The sequence below is a fragment of the Pempheris klunzingeri genome, chromosome 18 (genome assembly GCF_042242105.1).
Source record: "Pempheris klunzingeri isolate RE-2024b chromosome 18, fPemKlu1.hap1, whole genome shotgun sequence".
Taxonomy (NCBI): Eukaryota; Metazoa; Chordata; class Actinopteri; order Acropomatiformes; family Pempheridae; genus Pempheris; species Pempheris klunzingeri.
In genome coordinates, this window is record NC_092029.1 from 15,583,267 (window position 1) to 15,606,114 (window position 22,848).

Below are 22,848 nucleotides of genomic sequence, written 5' to 3' on the forward strand. Positions count from 1 at the left end.
ATGGCAGACACTCAAGGCGCTTCAACACTGTCTCCCTGTTTACCTTACAGCTTTCATCACATACTAGCAAGATGCAGGCTGTAATTGTTATGCAGGAAGCTAAGCATGATGACAGATGCTTTCAATAACGCTGCTCCTTTTGACACACTTTGTTGAAAAGTTTCCTTCTGTTTTAAGTATCTTCTTGATAGGCCGCAAAAGAACAGAAGTAAAGATTGGTGGTAAAGATTTGTGCATTTGTCAGAGAGGGAGTAAAATGGAAAGTAATAAAAGGTGGACGATAGTAAATTTGTAATGATCAGGGATATGGAATAAAGGATGAACGTTAATGGGATAACAGAATAAACTGGCAACTGTAGAATGAAGTTAGGATTTAAATAAATTAGATAACAATTTACACATGATTATACAAGTTCAACATAATCAAATTTTTTATTTCAAAATGTGCATTTTCCTTTTGGAAATAATCTGTCTTTGGCGTTTCAAATTGGAAACCTCTTAACTTCCAATTTTAAAGAATATGTCGACAACGCTAAGAAAAGGATTTTCTGTGGTTATTCTAATAAATATAGCATCTGTTGTGCAAACTTCAATAAATCTGGAAATAAAAATTTAGGACAGATTTTGGACATTTTGCTTGTATTCAAACAGAGCATTCCAAACAGTGCACTTATTCATTAGTAGCTTCTAAATTTCAGAACCTTATCAACAAGGTTTTCCCAACAGCGGACAAAAAGAACCGATCATATTGACTCCCAGTATCTCTCAGATACTAATAATGAAACTCCTGTGTTGCATACAAATGCTGTGTCCTCAAAGTTTGATACGTTTGAGAGCAAGTCTGTTCATTTTCCACAGATTATAGTGCCCACAGTATTAATGAGAGAAATTGGAGAGTTGTAACCCCATTTGTTAGAACAAATACAGCAACACAACCTGAGAAGACGTTATCATTATATTATGATGAAAGGAATAAACAGAAGGGGGTTGCCTTGGTGTGCAAATGTATGCATTTCTAACATATTATTGGGTATAATAAACTATGAGCTCACCACGTGTGTAATATTTCAGCCTAGTATGAATATAATATAGAAAAACAAGTGGAAGCCTGCGCAGCATTCACTGTCAAATACCTTCCCAAGAATGGTAGAGCAAAAAGGTTTAAGAGGTTATGCTGAACTTTTTAACCCCTTATTTAAAAGCTCTACTAAATTCTCTCATCTTGAAGTCTCTTTGAAGTTGAACAAAATTGTTGCTCTTTGTGCTCACCACCCAGTGATGCACACAGCACTTCTCAAAATAATTAGGTATATAGCTAATAACAACTGGTACAACGCCGTAGGGCTTGAGAAATAATACTTTTATCATAGATTCCAGAGGAGTTAGCTCAATTTGTTGAGAGAATCAGCTCCCCACTTACAAGATTGCTGTAGGATAGGTTTCTTCCCATGAAGAAACATATTAGATGAATTGAAGAAAACTGGAGTGTTTCTGTTAAAGACATAGCCTAATGATTGTGACTGTCTACTGTTTGATACAGTGTTTGCGGGCTCCACTGGTGTTTTGCTGAAAGCAAAGTTGATTATTGAAAAGTCACAAAGTAAAAGCATTTTGATGCAGCCTTGCGTCTGTACTCTGACACAAGCGTAATCTGGTTGAAACAAGATGATAAGCAAATTTCATCCAGTCTCCATCATCAGAGTTACTGTATTTTGGAGCTGTGTTTCAGTCTTTACATATTACTTCAAACAGTCACACTGTTTTGAGCAACAGCCATCGTTAGCAACTGACTCTCCATCTCCTACATCTATTTTGATAACCTTTTTGTCAACTCATGCCTGTTCCTTTTTGTTATCAGCAATCTATCTCAACTATGCTAATATTAACTACATTTATCATCCATGCTCATCACTAATCTATCTCACTAATAACAAGTGTATACCTGTTGTCTTTTTGTATTTTTCCTCCTGTGTAGTATTCTCTTTATTCACCCATATTAAAGTGAAACTCTTCCACAGACATCTACCCTCACAGAAAATAATCAGATCAGCTGTGTGTAAAAAATATCCAAATAGTTTATTCAAGTCATCATTGCTTGAAGGAGATAATCAGTAATCTAAGACAAATTATATATTAGAACTGAGTTCCTTTTCATTGAGCTTAAAAACCCTCAGAGCTGTTTTAAAGGCAGAAGAAGAACTACTTCTTTTTAGATGAGATGAGATTTGACACATAGTGTGCCATCAAGTTCAAGTACAAACTCTTTTCCTGTAGAAGAGGAGAAAGGACTTCTACCTAACTTAAAGGAGAAATATCACTCTTGAGGAATATCTGTGCCTCCATACTATATTAAATGCAGTATGGTGATTGCTGTCATGTTCGTCTTTTTTGTACTGCAGGTTAACGACTATTCTGACTTAATTAGAGAGGTTAACAAGTTAAGTCAACGTAGGAGGTTTGTAATTAAGAAAAATCATTAATCTTCCATGTGTACTGTAATACTGTCATAACGTTTAGTCTCTCTATTGCAGGAATGTTAACCATTATATGTGTCTTTATGTACTATGCTGAAATCTGCATACAGGGTTAACATTTAAAGACACTCACAAGTAGATGCAAATTGAATGTCTGTGTTTCTGAGATAAAGAGATTAATTATCTCAGATAAATGTGAAGGGAGTATTTATCTGTCATGTTCTTTCTTCTAATTGTAAAACGAACAACAATAACAATTTACATTAATGGGGATTTGAGCTGGAAACAGAATAACTCCTCAAGATTCTCTTTCCAACTGGCTTGTATCTTAGTTTTTATTCTTTCTCCTTCTCTGAAACAGACCAGAAGTTTCCACCTTGGTCCCCGTCGCGAAAGTTCAATGAAGGCAGACGCCTCCCTCCAGCCAGGAACATGAAGGGCTTATCGGGCAGCCGCTCCCAGCACCAGATCCCCTTACCCTATGGCTTGGACTATGACCCTCACGTCCATGACCTCCACGTTCACCATGGCTCTGACTCCCGCCACTCGTCCTACCTGCTCAGCCCCACAGAGAGCTGCCCAATGGACTTCCACCACCGCTACTCACCGCGCAGCTCCATCCACTCTGACTGCATGATGATGTCCCCTGTCATGATGCCCCCGGCTGCTGCATCTGACCACATCTCCAGCAGCACCTTTCCCAGAATGCACTACAGCTCTCAGTATTATGACTCAGCCACACGGGACGACTGTGCTGCCATCACAGCCTCTGCCACCTCCCCAGCTGTCGCTGCCGCTGCAGCCGCGGCAGCCGCCTCCTCCCATCTCGCCGGCACCAAGAGCAACCGCCTTCCTGCTAACCTTCTAGACCAGTTTGAGAAACAACTGCCACTACACCGCGATGGCTTCCACACATTACAGTACCAGCGCACCTCCACCACCACTGAGCAACGCAGCGAGAGTCCTGGCCGCATCAGACACCTCGTTCATTCTGTCCAGAAGCTCTTCACCAAGTCCCACTCCCTGGAGGGATCATCCAAGATGAACGGCACAAAAGGTGATATGATAGGAGGAGGAGCAGGTTATCACCATCATGGCCACCACTCCACCAAACATGGTAGCAAGAGAAGCAAGAGCAAAGAACGTAAGCACCGTTCTGGTGGCTGGTGGAGCTCTGACGACAACCTGGACAGTGACAGCACCTACCGCACACCCAGTGTCATGTCACGGCATCACGGGGAACATGTCAGCCACTGCTACCCAGATTCCATGCACAGTCACCACTTTGGAGACCTGTCACTCAAGACCTCCAAGAGTAACAACGATGTCAAGTGCTCGGCCTGTGAGAGCATGGCCATGGCGCCCGAGGGCAAATTCATGAAGAGGAGCTCCTGGTCGACACTGACAGTCAGCCAGGCCAAGGAGGCCTACAGGAAGTCATCGCTTAACCTAGAGAAACCCATGATGCACACAGACCTCAAGCCTTCATTGCGGACATGTCACTACCTGCAGGTGAGTGGTACTTTACTTAGCTTGTGTTTTGAAAGGACAGAAATGGAACAAAATAGAAAAAACTGAAGGATGATAGAACATTAACACATTAAAATATCAATATAAAAAAAGTTAAATATAAAGTACTGTATGTGGATGGTAGCCTTAATGTTTGGAGCTACTAAAAGTAATGTTTATGCTTTGTGTATGCTACTGCTGGTATATGCCACCACAAAGAAACACTAGTTTAGTTCAAATTAAAATACTAAATCATTATCATTATTATTGACATATACACACACACACACACACACACACACACAGATATATACATATATACATATCCAGGACATCAGCTATCTAAAAGTATAACAAACAATAATTGGGATCAATATTTACTTGTGCCCATAGAGGCCTTTCTGAATAAAATGCAGTGATTGATGTATTGATTAGAAATCCTGCCAGGAGGGGCTATCGGATTCCACCTTTCTTTCTCTTACTCTCCTGAGGGCAATTATAGGGTCCAGTGTGAGAAGCCAATATATTTAACCAGGATTCCCTTTTGTGTAGTCACCTCAGGGAGCTATTGTCTATTAAGTTGTAGAGATCAATTGAGAGAATCAATGTCACGGTGGAAGACACCTAGAATAAAGGGCTACCTGAGCGAGACAATGTAGGAAGCACACAACAAGAAATAAATAAGCTGGAGCTGATGTAGGAGGTTTTGCACTAAAATAGCAGTAAATTATGTTATACAGCTTTTTTAGGCCTCTGTCTCTGCTATCCCACTGGCACATTAAGAGACTGAACTAGTTTAGCCACAGGTACTGGCCTCAAAAACACAGTCAAAAGCCAAGTGTTTGGGGCTTTGGCTATCCTTCTTTTCTTTATAGTCAGCACTTAGCAAATGTTGTCATCCAGTGAGATTCACAATGAGTGCAGCATTACAATGCCGAAAGCTTAAATTCTCATTTCAAACAGCTAGACATGATGGTACTTCTGAAATGTGAATTCAACTACGAAAGGTGTAGCATCAGTCCTTCATAACATATTTAGGCAGTTAGCTGTGTGTTTGTGCTTTGGAACTCTGCACAGCCCAAGAATATGTTTCACTCAGGTTGAAGTTGGTCTCGACTCCTATCTGAACCCATTGTGAAATGGTCTACTGCTTGTAATGGGGATGAGCGGAGCTGAAGTGATTGACTATTATCAAAGCTTGCCCCTAACTCCCCCTAAAAATGATGCATGCCTTCTACACACACTGCATTCTGCATCCTGCTCTTGGCCTTTTTTCACATTGTGTCCTATTTGGATTGTGCTTGTACCTCACACAATCACCAAAAATGCTAAAACTTGTTGGCCACACTTGAATGTGCACCCAATTTCAGGAAACTGAAAACAGCGCTATACGCGACATGCCATGTAACCAACTTTTACTGTCTGCCCTTTTTAATTTTTACTACTGATAGTGGATTTGAACGGTGCAGCACTCACATAAACCCATAAATAGTTGTATTAGGTTGTTGATGCATTGCAGCCCATACCAAGAGAGGGAGAAGAGGTTGAATCTTTGCCCGGCGCATGCACTGTGAATGCTGTGTGGAGTGCACGATTACACAAAGACACACAAACAGCAGTTGTCTGTGTGCTATGATGACAGAAAGGCTCTGTCAATACAGAGGCTCTCTCACTGGCATTTGACAAGCTTATGTGTCAGCAGGCAGAGACCCTGCAGCTGCCACATGGGCACATTCTGCACTGAGCGTGTCCACACTGAGAGCTTTATTCAGTGGAATAAGTGAAGGGAGATCTGTATACAGGCGTTGTGGTCAACACTCTGTGTGCTCATCGGATTTTATCTGTTTGATGTGTGTGGGTCCTTTAGGTCTGCGTTCACTTGTGATGAGGTGGACAGGTCTGCGTTGGGCAAGACATAATCTTGTTGACATAATCTAGTTTCTGTAGTCTTTACGCGAGCCTCCTTAGCCAAAAACCCCTGTTGCAGGGTGAAGCTTGTGTGAAATAAAATGAATGAATGAAAATGTTAAACACGGAGAAAGAAAAATTACTAAAACTGATAAAAATCTTAAATATCGTGAAACATCAGACACAGAAAAGGTACATGAATTAGTATTCCAGTGAATGATAAATTCTGTAATTTACAGCTATAATTTAGCTCAAAATAAGGCTCAGTGCTGATATGCACTGTGACAATGTTCCATAGTGAATTTACAAATTACATATGTAGACTGAATAAATGCACGACATTTGGATGCCTTCTATCAATCTCCTTGAATCTAAAAGCCAAATTTTTCTTTTAACTTTAATTATTTTCATTTATTTGTATGACTTTTTTCCAAATTGTATTCAGCATTTCTGAGATGTCTTCTACTGCGAGCTTGGCCAGGTCTTCTGCGTAAGAGAAATACTTCCTTTTGATAAGATTAAGTTGAGTAAACAAAGTGTAAATAAATAATGGTTTGGTCTGGTCCCAAGAGCTGGAGGCATGTTTTGAAGGTGAGAAACAGCACTGAGTGTGCAATAAAGGCAAACTGTACAGTACAAGGTTTCTGCAGCATTCAATAAATCATCTAGCTTCAATCAATCATATGTTCTTGCCCTTCGTTGTCTGAAATGTAGCCAGTGCAGTGCACTCCCTTTAGTGTAATAATGTAATCTCTCAGGCGATGGCAGGTAATGTGAGAAGATTGTCTGGGGAGGAATATTGTCTAGTATCTACTGTAACATCTGTAAAGGTTCAGCTGGTGCCCTCCCTATAATATATACTGGCCTTTGAAAAATAATGTCTCTTGGGGCACACTACATGTACAGAATGTGGTACTGTAGGCCCAAATAAACCACCAGAGCATTTATCTAGAAGTACACGCTCCAGTTAAAATTACTGAGACACATTTGGGTAATAATCTGCTCTCCTCTCAAAGGGGGTTCAACATCCTGCACTTGCTGTCAAAACCTTACTTTGCAATTCAGTAGACTGCATCTAGTGTCACAAATCACATATCTTTCCACTTCAACAAACCTGTATACTGTGAGAAGAAATTACAGAACTCATTCACTTTCACAAAGTAGAAATTGATCTACCAATTCTAACAGGTCACTGTTTTTTGTTTTTTTTTTGCACTAGACACACTTACCATCTGCTTCATAGTCTTACAAATTCACCCTCTGCAGTGAGAAGCTCACAAGCTTATTTCTAAACTAAGTACTCTCAGTGTTTAGAAGTAACTAATGATGGTGTAAAGCCAGTTGCCTGTCTTGTTTCCTCAGAAGCACAGCTGAAGCTGCTCTCTCAGGTGTAGCATCAAGTGAGCGCCGAAATAAGGTGATGCTAATGACCTAGCCTCACCTCTGTAAGTGATGACTGCCTTGTTAACCACAGACCCCAACAATCAATGGTTGTGCATTAGGAGGAAAATGATTATTTTACTTTATCGCGGTCTTTAAGCTTGATTAATCTAGTTTGCTGACAATTGCTGCATTCTATTCCACTCATGTGGGAGAGGGCAAATGTATGCATAGCAGATTAGTGTGCGTGATAATTTTACTGATAGGTCTTTGAAGGAAGACAGAAGCAGGCCAGCTAATGTTCAGGGTACCTTCCCAAATTAGGTGGGGTTGGAAAGAACTCCCTTCTCTTTTTTTTAAGCAGGTGACACACAAAGATGCTACCTAATATGGCAATATTAGCAAAGTGAATTATCATCATTCATTTTCCAACTCTGCTGTTGCATACTAAAATGTGGTGTTCTGTGCTGAGGCAGTGAGCCTTGCTGCCCAAAGAAGATCATTTGTTTTGGATTCAAAGTAGAGTTCTTGTGGCATATGGTCTAAATGCTTCAGAACCCTTTTCATCTAGACTACAAAAACGTTTGGGGGAAAAACATCTGAGTGAAATATACTAGATTAATGATGGTGGAAAGCAATGGGGGATATTTTTAGCATCTCTAAATCTTTCACCGCTTTCCCATTTGCAACCTCCCATAGAGGAGAAAAATGTTCATCATTTTCATGTAAGTGCCTTAAACTGACTAGTCCTTCACCTGTCTGCCCTGCTGAAGTGGGCCGTCAAGTCAGAGAGGATACTGGGTGTTAAAGGAAAGACTAAGAGGAGGTTAGATGACAGACAAGAACAGACAGCGAGAACGGAAGCGATGGAGAAAGCATTGCTCTTCCTCTAGGTGTAAAAAAGGGGGCCACTCTGCTATCTGTGAGAAAGTGGTCGGCGATTGTGGCAAAGAAACAGCTATACGATTGGGTAAAGTGAGCAACAGGCAGAATATTAGGGAGAGCCCTGCGCCTGGGGCTGTTGTTTCAAGAGGTAAGGCTACCCCGTCCGCTGGGGCAACAGCTACAGCTGCACCACACACTGACACAGTTTTGTCCTTAGTACATGCCTGATCAATATTGTGCCAGAGCATGCAGTCTGTGACATATTGCCTCCATAAACTGTCATCTTCAGGAGCACAAAACCTCATTGTGTGTGTGTGAGGGGTATTGACTTAGATCCTGTGAATAATTTGACTTGTCAATATTAATCACAATGCAATCTCAGTAAAATCAGGTGAGCTAAAATGTAAACAGTATATTCAACATGGCAATCAAAATATCACGGATAATTGATTTTTAAGAGTTAAAGTGAGTGTACTCCACCTAATTAAAAGCTACTGGTTTTCGGTACATGGTTGTGCATATGTTATGTGTAGACGTTTCTAGCAAAACACCACGCAGTTTACAGTAATTAGCACACAATCACTTAATCACTGCAGTAATCCTGATACTGTGATATTAAGAACAGTTTGGCTATTAGACTATAAACACGGAAAGCCATTAATTCTACATGATGTCATGACTGTGACTTTATACATATTTGAATGTTAATGATTTCTGAATTTGTTTATCACAATCTAAGAATTGATTTCAAGGCACAGTATATCATAAACATATGCTGTATTGCTTTGGCTTTAAGTCACTGCTAATTCAAGAGTTCACACGTTTTTTTTTTTTGTATTAGCAGTGGTGCTGTGCCACTAATGGCAGTGTGCTGTTACAGCTCTAGCCTGAGGGGTATGATTGGCAGCCTTTGCTGTGCAAGCATAAAAATGCACAAACTGCATCACCAACACAAAGAGTGCTAGGCAAATTATATTAATCTTTTTCTACAAGTCCTTGAATTAAATATGACCATGTTTTGATTTGCAATATAAGTGCTATTCTCAAAGGTTGTTTTACCCTTCCCATTGGACTGCTTTGATGATACTGCAGATGTGGAGTAGTATTTGAGCTCCTTCTACAAATGTGCTGATGAATCTCACCCAGTTCCTCAGATTAATTTTCTTCCAAGCCACAAACATGGACTCTATTAAAATTAATGAATGGAAGGAGAGATTGTAGATGTTATTTAACTTGTACAGTTGCTGAAGTGCTGACATACTGCTGACATACTGACAGAGCGCAATTGGTAAAACTGGAAAATTAATATTGATTAGAGTTTAATAAAAGTTCTATAACTTAAAAGAAAGAAGTAGTCTTCAGACCACTGAAGAGAATGCAGTCACCTTAACAAACCTGTAAATGTAGTGGTGTCCATTTGATCCAGTGCTTTACTTTGACAATTACCAAGGTGCTTGGACTGTGCAAAGAAACCTCAATGTCTGGGCGAAATCCATTACTGAGGTCCTGTTTATAACCCCCTACACTATAGATTTATCTCTCTATGTATATGAAGTCCACAGTATGTGACCAATTCCCTCACTACAGTGCTCCTCGTTATTACCACCCACTAGTCGAAAGAATACAGATGGGACAGAGCCGTCACTTACACTCTCCCACACACTTTCAGCCAGCATCAGCCTAATAAACAGTGGCTACGCAGTTTTTTGTGTTTATTCCAGAAAAAACGCTGTTGCTGCTGTTGGACGCGTTAAAGCCACTGCTCTTAGCACAGGAGGAGGATTTTACAGGGAAAGCCTTAGGTGGCAAAAGTTGTTTAGAGCAGCAAATCAGGGAGCTTTAATGAACTGCGGCTAGCTTGAATCACACACTGCAACTTAAATGTCTACCAGAGATTCTTTAAATGGCTTTACATTTGTTTCAGAATGCATTGCATTTGAATGTTGACATGTTAGGTGACAATTAAAGTCTGAGCCTCTAACATATGCAAAATTCTGCTTTTAGTTTTCCCTTCATGACCACAAGAAGTCAGTTGTGTCCTAACATAAAAATTATTTTTTCATTCAGGAAGCTTGGGAAAATGCAATATTCAAAAAAAAGTAAAACTCTTGACTTTAATATCAAACAACCTTCATTTGCTGCACACATTTGAGCTCTAAACTGCTCTGCCTAAATGCACTTAATCTTGCTCTCAGTTATCTGTTTAGTATTAAAATTATATGTATGTATGTAATGCATGCTTCACTGCAACGTTACCAGATGTGCGTTACAAAAGCTGAGACCTTTATCTGTCACCTTTAATGCACATGTCAGCTGTCAATAAAAGTCTGTGAAATGTAACAGACATAACAGACAGTGTGTTTATTCACTGTAGATTTCTGCTGCATTGCAAAATATTGTGTAATTAATATGCTATGTGACTAATATGTCTGTTGTTGGTGTAGTGCAGAAGCCCATCATACTGATACACGGTTGTGAAAAGAATGGAAAGCCAGCGTAAAGACGGTTATTTCTGAAGCCAGAGGAAAAACGATCACTAGGTTTAAGTGCCAAAGACACAACTCAGAATGATTTAATAGTGCCACGGAGAACTAAAAATTAACCCCAAAGTGCAAGACTTAACTTACAAAGACCAACAGATCCTATGGTCAATAGTATTTAGGTCATGAATTCTAAAAGCGTTTCAGTTTTTGGTTTTAAACCTGGAAGTACCTCAGCCATAAATTTTGAAACTGTGTGGCATAGGCTTTGTTTTTGTATTGAATATGAGTGATTAAAATATTTGAAAATGTGTGTTTATTTGTGAAAGATATTATCACTGTGAAACACTGACAGATGTCTCTATTGGCTATCTTACCTGGTGCTTGCACTGCCTATTATTTGTTTGTATCAACACTAACACACGAACCAGTCAGCAGAGTTTCTCCGACTGTTAACACAATTTTCACACTTATTTGATTTGCAACAAACTAGAAAAAAGATTACAATTCCTCAAGTAAATAAAGATGTGCTTGCTTACAAGCATTTCCTACATTATAAACACCCTACTGAGGTTCTGCTGCTGATGGGCTTAAACGTGCATTACAAGAGCTAGAAAACGTGTGCATGCTTTGGCATCCACATTTTTCCATCAGATTTTTTAAAATTATGACAGATAGGCATACATTTTACACACTGGATATGAAGGATTTGGACACTCAACAGTGAATGTACAATGTAGAAAATAGCCACTGATTTCAGTCACAGCATGAAGAGAGACTGCGTTTGAATTTTTCAGAACCATGGACAGAGCTTCTTTGTGGCCCTCCAGGGGCCGCATGCAGTAATGACAAGAATAACGAAAGGGAGTTCAGAATTATTCCCAATTCCTGCTGTTTCATTATTTATGCCAAATTCAAGGAAAATTTGTCTTTTTAAAATAATGAAGTTGTATTGCTTTAAAGCAATACATTTAATGACATTTAATGACTACTGAAAAAATAGTAGTTTCACCAACTGCATTACTGGAAAAAGTTATATACATACAATAACGTCTTTTTTAATGCTTTACTTTCAACAATTGAGAAACACCCAAGTTGTGGCTTTGTAGACAGCAGCTACTCCTTTAGGCCACACATAGGAGGAGGAGGTGGAGGCACTGTGAAACACTCCAAAGCACTGACCGCTTCCTTTCAGCACCTTCAGCACTTTTGGATGTTAACCAATTGGACTGTTCACACAGGAGTTCTGTGGCCAGCTCGCAAACCCGCCCATCAACAATATTTATTGGAAATAGTGTCAATGCTGTTTATGATTGCAATTTTTAATTTATGTATATATTCTACATATTTGTCAGGGACAGATAGAGGTGGGGGTGGGTGCCCTGCGTTTTTAGGCAGGGATGAGCTAATCTGGAGACACGAGAAGATTCCCAGTGGGTCTGCTAGGGCCAGTGACAGGCTTGGTAAATACTATAATGCTATAAGACAAAACATCCGTGGTACATGTAAGTTAGTATAATATGTTTTATTGAGTTTTAGCATTATTCACTCCCTGGAAACTGAAAATGTCTTTTTCAATGGCCAAAATTAGGCATCGAGCTTTTAGGAAGTTTCATCAAAAACAAACCTGCAACAGTGCAAACTCACTTCTGTCTTGTCATGTGTTCCATGTACCGCACACGCTGGTTTGGTTGTGCAGCTGGTGTGATGGCACGATGGTCTCTAGTTACTGTTTTTTATAAGAATGGTACAAAGTGCCTGTTCGTGGTTGCAGATAGGAACTTAGGATAGAACTAAGATAGAAACCAACTGGATCTGATTCTTATGGGTGGAGTTCATTAAGCATTGAGCTTGTTCAATTTAAAAGCTCAGAAGGGAATGAAATACAGGTGGAGCTTGAAACCAGGGTTGCGAATCCACTTAATTTTCTGTTTAGGAAGAAACCAGCCAGGGCTTATCCAACTACTTGTCTGATAGTTCTCACACTCATTTGGCTAATTGGGCCCATTCTACTTGCAAATAATATCTCTGGTGTAATTCACTGTACTAGCCTTATACTTCTACTTGTCTCTGAGCAGGACAACTTACTGTTACATCTGTACTCCACCATGGTTTAACACATCACCACAGATACTGGCTCAAGTATACAAGTAATATCTTAGAGTATGGCAGCCTTATGGTTAATAATGTCTATGTAGTATTCAATACAGGCATGTTATCTCCAACAGGTGCCCCAGGATGAGTGGAGTGGATACCCTGGGGAGAAGGATGACGAGATCCCGTGTCGGCGGATGCGTAGCAGTAGCTATGTCAAAGCTATGGGAGAGGTGGATGATGAAAGTGGTGACTCCGACACCAGCCCTAAGACCTCCCCACAGAAGGCCATTAGGCCTGATGCTCTCGTCCTCAAATCAGCCATGCAGAGACCCCATTTCGACTCCCAAAGGTAGGCCTGGCTGCCTAGCTCAATATGTCTATGCCAAAGCTATGTGATTATTTCTATTTATTCCAATTCTTTTCATGAGACCATTAAAGGATTAATGGATGCTCAAAGGGTATGCTGAAAATAAAGCTAAACAATGCAAGAGGATGCACTACATTTCACACTTAACATTTAGAATAGCATCTCATGACATCGGCATTCTTTAGAACATATTATTATCAATAGAATAGCTCAGCTATTGGTGATTGCTTTAGGTCAACCAAAAGCTTTGTTCTTCACATATTAATTATTACATGCAGGGTCTTAGATTTTTTTTTCTGAAGAGGCAGTAATTGGACTGTTGGCACCAGTAACTGAAGATAGTGTTAATGGTACAGACTGTACTATGAGGTCAGTACAAATGATTGAGCTTCACATCTCGCAAAGTTATGGTGGCAGACTTGTTATGCAGGGCATTGGCGCACATGCTCGCTTTCTCAAGCTTCATTAGAGTGAGTGACATCACCAATGTTACATTTTCCGAGTCTTAATCAGTGTCCTCATAGTGAGCAATGACAGAAGACGTCACTACTGCAATCAGAACTTGTTTATGCATTATATGCAAAGTACCTCACACACTTCTATAGCTCAATTATTCTAAAATCATGAGTGACTATGGGGGATGACCAGAATCCACATTTGAGGGAAATAAATGACACTTCAGAGGTAAACTAGATCCTGCTACATTTGTCTCTGAAACAAAAGCATGTTTACATGTTCTAAACATGCTCAGTGTTACAAGAGGGGTTACAAGAGAGACCATTCAAATTGGTTTGCATAAATTCTAAAACTTGCCTTCGATAAATGTTTTTTTTTTTTTCTTTTAATTCACAGCCTCAGCCTTTTTGTTTCTATAAATCTGAACCATCAAACACTGACTCACTGCTTTGTCTACATGCTGTCCAAGTGAAACTGTTGTCTGCTGATGCTGCTTTTTGCTCAGCTGTCCCTGGGAGATTCGAGGATGTTTTGCATTATTTGGTGATTCCAAGTGAAGTTGCTGGGCAACAAGATGAGAGGATGAGTTTTTGAGATTGCTTCCTACATCATGTTACGCATAATTGGACAACTGTGTTAAGCTGCTATTTAGAGTTGGGCTGTACTTATTGTTGGCTTGTTTTGTAACCATGGCACTAACTTGCATTGTTGCCTCTGTGGCAACAGTGACTGTTTCATGAGATCAGGTAAAGTAGTGCTCTGCTGAACGTTGCAGTACCAAATGGGTTTTGTGTGTATGACCTTTTTTGTCTGCTAGTTCCAATATTTGCCCATCGTCTTACGCAGGCAATGTGCCTCATCTTATCACAATGTTGTTGACAAGTCTGTAGCATAACTGTCACATTTATGCAATGTCAGACTCAAGAGAGCAGGTTTAAATCTGCCTGGGCTTACTGGTTGGGGGAACTATTGACACATCTAAGAGCAGATGTTAAAGTTACTGACTATTCTGTTGATGATGAGAAACTTAAAGTAGACATGTTACACTGGCCAGTGTAACATGAGACCTTGTCTCCGTAGGTTCTCCCAGCACGTACAGAACAGACCGGACTTGGTTAACAGTCAATTCTTTTATTTTTGAGCGAGCAAACAATAGGTCAGGCCGCTGGCTTCTGCTCTGGCCATGTGTCTTCCTCCTTCTCCTTAGGTCCCGGCGTGCTACCGTATAAATAGGGAGAGAGGCAATTTACTGCACCTGTTCCCAGGTGCGCTGGTGTTACTTGCCTCTCTCCCACGCCATCTCCTGGGCCAGCCCTGCAACTCTCTCTGTTGCAGCTGAGCTCAACACCAGCCACCCCTCCACAATATGATTTAATGGTTGTATTTGAGTCTGTGATTTGAGGTGTTCACAATTACGGTACATGTATTGATTTTAATTATTCAGAAGGCTTAGAGTGTCATAATATAGGCCACATTGTAGATCGATGGATTGTGTTTTTCAAAGGCAACTTTGACTCTCTTGGGTTGCAGAACCTTCACTTAAAGAGTAACGTAACACCAGGTCGAAAAGCAGCATTTTTCTGCTCTCATCTTCTGCCAATTTCAAGCCTGTTTCCTCTCTGTCCACAGCCAGTGTCAGTGTCAGTGTCCTCTGGTAAACCTTTAGCCAATGCCAACTGTGAAGTCATTAGTGATGTCAACCACTGGAGGTTTTCAGGGGGTGCTAAGTTACTCTTTAATCATTTCCTAATCATCTCAGGTGGTGGCATGTATTTGATTCCCAGTAACCCAGCACAAACTGCCTAATATTCCTTTAAGTGCATATGCCAACCAGAGGATGCTATTGCTCCACCTTCACATTCCTCCTAGGCTAAGCTTATTGTTGCTCAGCTTGTTTTTACTCACGTTATTGTTCTCCGTGACTGTTTTCAGGCAGTGTGGCTTTCAGATATAGATAAATTCTGTGAAACTGGGAGGGCGTCATGCATCCGTCATCCGTACTGCCACTCAGTGCTCTGTGCTATTTTTGTTACCATCACCCAGCGGGGTTCTGATCACTTCAGCTTTTGTCCACAAACAAATCAGCCTTCTTGTTTTTTAGCCTCTGGTGGAGAATGTAATAATCTCTTATTATTGCAGCTCCTAGCTCTCATTGTTTCTCTAATAACAACCAGAGACGAGCTGTACTCACGCTCTCTATAGTTTTGGGATGGATGGAGATATTGTCTTTGCTTAGGACACTTGGAGCTTGACTAGAAGTTAACGACTTAAGTCATTAAAAATACTTTGATGTTGAAACCAGCAGTCCAGAGTCATTGAAGTGGCTGTGATAAATAGAAAAACTCAGTCATGAATTACTAAACATAAGACATAGCATGGCCACAGATGAAGTAGACGAAGTACATTATCATCCAGTGATGTTCCATGTGTGGCTTTTGAACTATGCAATCCTATCTATCCCTATTCCCTGTCCTTGTTCAGCCACGGCTACCACTTGCAAACCACAAGAGAAATGCGGCCCCACCCTAGTGTCACGCTGGACCCTGCCACCTTTCATCCCCCACCCTTCCGCTCTCGCAACCAGAGCTACATGCGCGCTGTCAGCACCCTCAGTCAGGCTAGCTGCGTCAGCCAGGTGAGTCTCAAACACATGCATCGCACAGAGGAAACACCTAGAGGCATGAATGAGAGCTCATGTTATGTTTTGTATGTACTGGCTTTGTCTAGACTAGAGAGCAATACGGAGGCATAAGACATCCACAGGTGTCCATATTGGAGGTCCACAGCTGATTGTTTAGCAGGCATAGTTTTGGCTGTCTCAAATGAAGTAAATAAGCATAGCTAATTTGTGTCATTTTGGACTAGGAATTAATACACCTACCTCTGAATCAGCTCCAGCCACAATCTAATGTTGCTTACAGTTTTTAAGTGTTTTGTGCAATCGAAAATGTGAAATTGTACATAATTGTCAGTGTCACATCAGGGAGTCTGTCTCCTGATTTGGCCCATGGATGTCTAGAATAAGCCACTTATTAATGACTCTCCTGTTGTTGTGGCATGTCAGCTAATTAGCTAGCTAACAACACCAAAAACAAAAACAGCAGTTTGCTTTGATTAACTGAGCTTATTTTTCTCAATCTACCACTAAGGTTTAGAAGCAGAGAGCAGGACTAGACACACTAGCAATGTCTAACCTAACATCACAGACCAACCTTTTCAGGTTTCTCCAGTTTTCACACGCTGCTATGAATCTATACAGTTGGATCTATTTTTCAAGTCTGTTTTGGACCTCCATGGTGGCACAAGGCGTGGTTGCAAAGAAGACAAGTGACACAGCAAGACAGCTTCCATACGGAGAAGGCGTAACAAGAGAAGGAGAGATTTTGTCCAAAAGAAGAGTTGCATCAGCTTACTCCTGCGGGTGCTAACGCACAGTTTAATAGTAACAGTGAAATCCAGCTCTCTACTGTAATATAATTTAGTATGTTAAGACTGAAAAGGATTATGTGGGCAGAGGACGAGAGGAGATATGACAGGATAGAACATAATTGGATAGATAGCTCCTTTCTATACTGACATGATTTTGTTGTATGATCTTGACATCAACATATTCATCTTGTGTCAGCTAGACGAATTTAGATTATTACTTAAGGAATTACAAGAGCTACAAGATAAAGATAGCAATTGTTTTTCTTATTTTCTATGTAGCAACATTCATGGAAGCATACAGTATATCTTTGTTTTGGGATATGTGATAATTGGAATGCTTTATAACACAAACTGAATATTTTTGTGATTGTTTTTTGCTGTCGTCTGCCTTCTTTTCATTTGATCTTGACGTTTATTCAGTTTAAGGTCGGAATTGACAGTGGCATTTCCTTATGCTAACACGCCTTCATATTTGCTGTGCAAAGGGGAAGAATCAAAGTGAGAAAGAGAAAGGAAGAGGAAAAATTAAGGACTGCTATTCCTGTTTTTGTCTCTCAGGTGAGTGAGACTGAGATCAATGGCCAGTTTGAGTCAGTTTGCGAGTCCGTTTTTAGTGAAGTAGAATCCCAGGCCATGGAGGCCTTGGACCTGCCTGGCTCATTCCGCACTCGAAGCCACAGTTACCTCCGTGCTATTCAGGCTGGTTATTCCCAAGATGACGACTGCTTGCCTTCAATGACATCCTCCACTGTCACTTCAACTCTCAGATCCACAACAGGTAAAACAATCCCCCCCCTAAATGAGAGAGGGCTTAGACTACATATCCTCATACATCCTATACATGCGCACAAACTTGACATACCTACATATGTACAGTGGGGAACCCTTGAGCTTCAGAGATGCCAGGCTGAATGATTTCAGTGATTTTCTTTGGAAGCTATGGTGTGCGTGTGTTTGTTTTTGCCTCTGCCTACCCCCGATTGTTTAGATGGATTTGCTTGTGTGTTACTTTGCACGATTCATGCATCATTAACCAAGCTTCTGGTTGGTCACTTGTGGTGTTGCCAAGCTGTAGAATAGGATAAGGGTGGGAGGGTCGCATTGACATTAAGATGGCAACACACGCTCACGGTACACAATATCACAACACAGCACAGCCACAATACATGGCATGCCTAAGACGTACAGGCCCTACCCTAAGCATGTTAAACTGTGGTGTTATATATGTGTTGTGCGAAGCGTGTGAGTTACTTAGGGAGGGGTGAAACACAAAATGGGCCAGGGGTAGGGGAGCAGTAGGTTGTTGACATAATTGTGTTGAGGGGATACACAAGCTTTCTGCTTGTCCTCCCCCTGCTCTGTTGCACCAACACATTAACATATGCTTGCTGAACTGAATTTGTAATTGACCTCATAAAATTAAAAAACACAATCTTGCAACTAATTTAAGGTAAGTCAACAACCTCTAGACACTAGAACATGTATGCACGCAAACATGCTGGTTGCACAAAGGAACTGTCCACTCATTGAGTTTGAGAATTACAACCTTTGTTTATCTGCAGTATTGTTGTATTGTGTTGCATGAAACACAGGCTTCTGAGCAGCAGTCTCAGTCAAAATGCAGCATGAACACATAGGACTAACTCAAGTTTCAAGCTTAAGCTTCAACTGCAAGTTTCCAATTGAGCAAAGTCAATTTTACTGGTCATATTTCATTGTTAGCCACAATTACTATATGACAGTTGATCCAAACACAACAAAAAAATGGTTTTCTTAAAACAGTGCAATGTCGTTAATGGACTCTTGCATATTTATTTGTACTATATACTATTTTTTTTAAATATAGCATTAAAACAGAAATCCAAGATTTTGTGCGACACGGTGCATACAATATCCCTAAAATGAGCATTTCAGGTTCTTTGTGCAAGCAGAGTCTTTTCAGTAACTCCCTCACTAAGTGCATTTGGTGTTTACCTGCAAGAGTAAAGCTATGAACCCTATTGAAACATTTTTCTTTAATTATGTGCATTTTCAAATATTATGACCTGGATTTTCATTGTTTTTGTACACTTTTCTGTCAATCTAATATTGGAGACATTTGCACTTTTACTCATTTTATGGGCTTTGTTTTCTTGTGCAATCTGGACTTTTGTTTTTGGAATCCTTTCATCTTCAATTGGGTTTCCATCTACGATTCCTTCGATGTGACTGACGTACTGAGGATAAAGGAGTGTTCTCCAATCCCACTGTCTTATTTGCTGAACTCTATCCATTAAGCTCTCTGCTCCAAATCTGTCAGTTCTTTATGGACTAAAACAAACAGTTGACTGTACAATATGTTGTGAAGTTGTGTTTTGAAAATTGGCAGGACACATCAATTATAATATGTCAGACAAGGTTACAGCAACCTAGAGGAAAGGTTCCCTGGATGGTGATCAGTTATATGCAGCACTGTCACCTCCCTGTCAAGCCATACTGTAAATAATATTTCTCCTTTGGTGTATTCTTTGCACTGTTTTGAAGGAATAGTGGCCTTATAATTGAATAAAGTAATCTATCAAAGATTACTTGCCAAAAAAAAAACATTGATTCCTTGAATCATGTTTTTATGTTAATATTCAGTACTAGTTTATCATTGAATTGTAAGCGGCTTATGAACAAAACCCCGTGTGAGGGTAGTGGGCCCTTGAGTGAGGAAGGGATGCCATGATGCTCCGTAGGGCAGACGAGCAGCAAACCCCTCTCCATTTGACCATCCATCTCTTGAAGGATAACCAGGGGGAAAGAACAACTGGAGGCATCAGTGATGATTGTTGCAGGTATTTTAATGTTGACACGCATACATATATCTATGTATATGTGTGTTTTTGCACTGCCTTCTCAGTAAAAATAATAGATACATAGAGTTTATATATATATATATATAGTTGGTAGAAATATCTCATTATGTTATCTTAAGTAGCAAACACGGCTCCAAACAACTCACAAAACCCCAGACATTTTGATTTCTTCTTAAAACTTTGATCCCACTAAATATTGATTTCGGTAATGAATGCGATGCTGGCTTTTGTGAGTTGTTTACCATGTCTCTATTTTAAGTGTGCTTAGACCACATTGTAAGTGTAAATGTATGAGAGATGTACTTCCCAGACTTCTCGGAATGTTTTCATATTGCAACCATAAAATAGCACTGAATGTTATCGCATTGCCACTGTCTCCAATCATTTGTGAGAGCAGCATCTGTCTGCTGTACATGTGTGAACTTTATTTTTTCTTTCCATGAAAATCTGACTTAAAAAGGCCACGTGGCAAAGTCTAACCCTCGGCATTGAGTCTGTCAGCTGTCTTTGACTGTGGGATTGCAGCCCCTCCCTGGTGCAGCCCTGAGGGGGGGAGTGACCCCTCCCCTCACCAGGTTACTTACTCGACATGGTCTAATCAGCCACATAGGACCTGATATGTTCAATAGGGTTCATATCTGCTTCTTGGCCCAGTGGGTTGTGATTCTTCTACTCCCTTTACATCTTTTCTTTTGCACAAAATGGCACAAATTTCAAGTCATTGAGAAACATTTTGATATGTTTTCAGAGAAGGGTTCTTAGAAACTGGATTCATGATTTGATTGATGTATTTCATGTTTAATTCCACTCTTTGCTGTGCTGTGCAGTGAAAAGATGGAAAGAAGCCTTGAGATGACTGAGAAGGCAGTGTAAAAACATTGTGAAAATCCTACAGTATGTGAGTTTAATGGCATTGACTATTGTCTTAGCTTGAGTTAAGGCACTCAAGAACGTGATTTAAAAAGGTGCTGTATATTCTGTACCAGCAGGAAGTAGCTCTATTACATGGAGCTGACCGTCTACAACATTTTCAATTGAAAGTTCAAGTAAAGACATACAAGTATTCATCCAAAACTTTTACTGATGGCAACTTCCAAAAATATGTCGTTATAAATTCTACTACCAATATGCTTTTATTCCTATTGATCAAAAATGGACAGATGTTTCCTCACATTGGTCATTTTGTGATTTTACGACACTAAGCAGTTACCTCTAGGTTATGTGTAGATATAATCGCATCTGGATAGCCCAGCAGTTAATGGTAGGTTGGGTCTGATCTAATTAGTTGCCGCTCACATACTGTATGTTTTCCATAGATATGTGATATGTGTTTATCTTCTAGTTCAATATCCAAATCAAATCACACTCCAGCTGTTCCTTTCACGTTGAATGTCCTTCTGTTTGCATATTCAAATTTTTCTTCCAGAGGGATATGATGTTGTGGATGGGACCTCTTTACTAAATGACGACATGATAGAGGATGATGATGGTGCTAGCTCCTCTGCCTATGCGGAGCTGGAGAGGCTGGAAAGAGAGACTGTTGCTGCTCGCAGCCAGCACAGTACTAGCTCCACCGTAACAGCTATCTCTGTCCCACCGGCATCCCCACCTTCATACAGGGTCCCCTCTGCCTCACCCATAGCCTCTGAGCCTCCAGTCCCTCAGGCCCTTCAGGCCTTCAAAGAGTCTGCAAACATGGTTGCAGCCTTCAACATGCAGTGGAAAGATGAAATCTCAGCAATGCGCTACGAGCTGGCTGAGCTGCGTAGAGATGTCTGCGGGGAATTGAAGACTTTCAACAGCAACTTCTTCAACTTTACCCAGTGCTACAATATGTGGACTTTGTGCCGGGAGCCTTGCAGCGACAGCACCACACAAACAGACGACAGAGTGTCTATAGGGATTCAAGCAGGCTCAAGTTGGTCTGTTCGACAGAATACAGAGGACAAGTCAGTGATGTGTCAACCAGAGCCAGCACCCTTCAGCATCATGGATTTGATGGACCCACCCCGAATTGAAATTATTGAGGGAACCCCTGAGAGCACGCCAGAGGGGTCAGGCAGTCCTGCCAGCCCACTTCCAATAGAGGACTTCCCATGGGAGATCAACAAAAAGCAAAGGGCCCCAAAGCAGCCAGACACAGGTGGCCACACAGGTGGTCACAGAAGCGCCAGTCTAGAACTGTGGAGCAGGAAGTACACCAGTGGGCCCATGTCATATCTGTCTATGTCATTCTAATCATTCCCATTCTACGCATACTGTTAAATGAAATGAGGAAGCCAGGGTAAAAACCTGACATTCACCAAGAAAGGCAGGGCAGTGCTGTTGTTAGATGTCCCTTTACTCTATGCAGACACAGAGTCTGTCATCTCTTGAACAGGTACAATATTGTTCAAGCAATCTTTATCAAGTGTCTTGCTTAGCCATGGAATAAAAGAGAATGATTTTGTTTTACACCTGAATGAGGTGACAAGAATGTGAGAGAGAATGTGGCTGATGTTCAGATCCTCAAGTGCCAACAAGTGCAGCATCATCTTCCCTCCGCTGTCTTAAATGCCCAAGAAAAAGTCAATTCAAATAAGCATGATTAGAAATCTGAGGGTAATTTAATGATAAAACTCAATAATTAGACATTGTGAGGCGAGGCATAAGTTGATCTGTTTCTGCAAATGAATTTGAATAGCTCATGTTCATTCCAGTTTCTCCTCATGTAGAAACATTCTCTTAAGCACCTGAGTATACTGAAAAAATACTGTGAATAACTTTATAAACCCTAGTTTTTTAATGATATGAATGATTATCATAAAAGATAAAGACATTATTTATGAATATATGAATATATCATTTACTTTTTAGTTATTCTAATATAAGCATTTCTTTGCCACGGCCTTCATCAGTTTTGTAGCCAGTTCCAGTTAAAATGGACATTTTGAAAATTTCCAATTTACACCAGATTTCTCAATGGCAAAAGAAGTAAACTGTAATAATTTAATGAACAGATCATGCTGACAACAACTTACTAT

General features: G+C 40.4%; 1 protein-coding gene across 1 annotated transcript; it reads left to right on the forward strand.

Moving 5' to 3' along the window:
* Positions 1–2,906: 2,906 nt before the first annotated feature.
* Positions 2,907–22,063, forward strand: dlgap2b (discs, large (Drosophila) homolog-associated protein 2b). The gene is made up of 5 exons (XM_070849042.1): positions 2,907–3,986; positions 12,865–13,082; positions 16,038–16,191; positions 17,544–17,763; positions 21,252–22,063. The coding sequence occupies exons 1-5, from the start codon at positions 2,907–2,909 to the stop codon at positions 22,061–22,063; spliced, it is 2,484 nt and encodes an 827-aa protein (XP_070705143.1).
* Positions 22,064–22,848: the final 785 nt, after the last annotated feature.

Bases quoted from the DNA above. Each gene is read 5' to 3' on its own strand.
- dlgap2b (XM_070849042.1), top strand. From the start codon at position 2,907: ATGAAGGGCTTATCGGGCAGCCGCTCCCAGCACCAGATCCCCTTACCC. The intron at 3,987-12,864 runs GTGAGTGGTACT...TATCTCCAACAG, and splicing joins GGACATGTCACTACCTGCAG to GTGCCCCAGGATGAGTGGAG. The intron at 13,083-16,037 runs GTAGGCCTGGCT...GTCCTTGTTCAG, and splicing joins CCCCATTTCGACTCCCAAAG to CCACGGCTACCACTTGCAAA.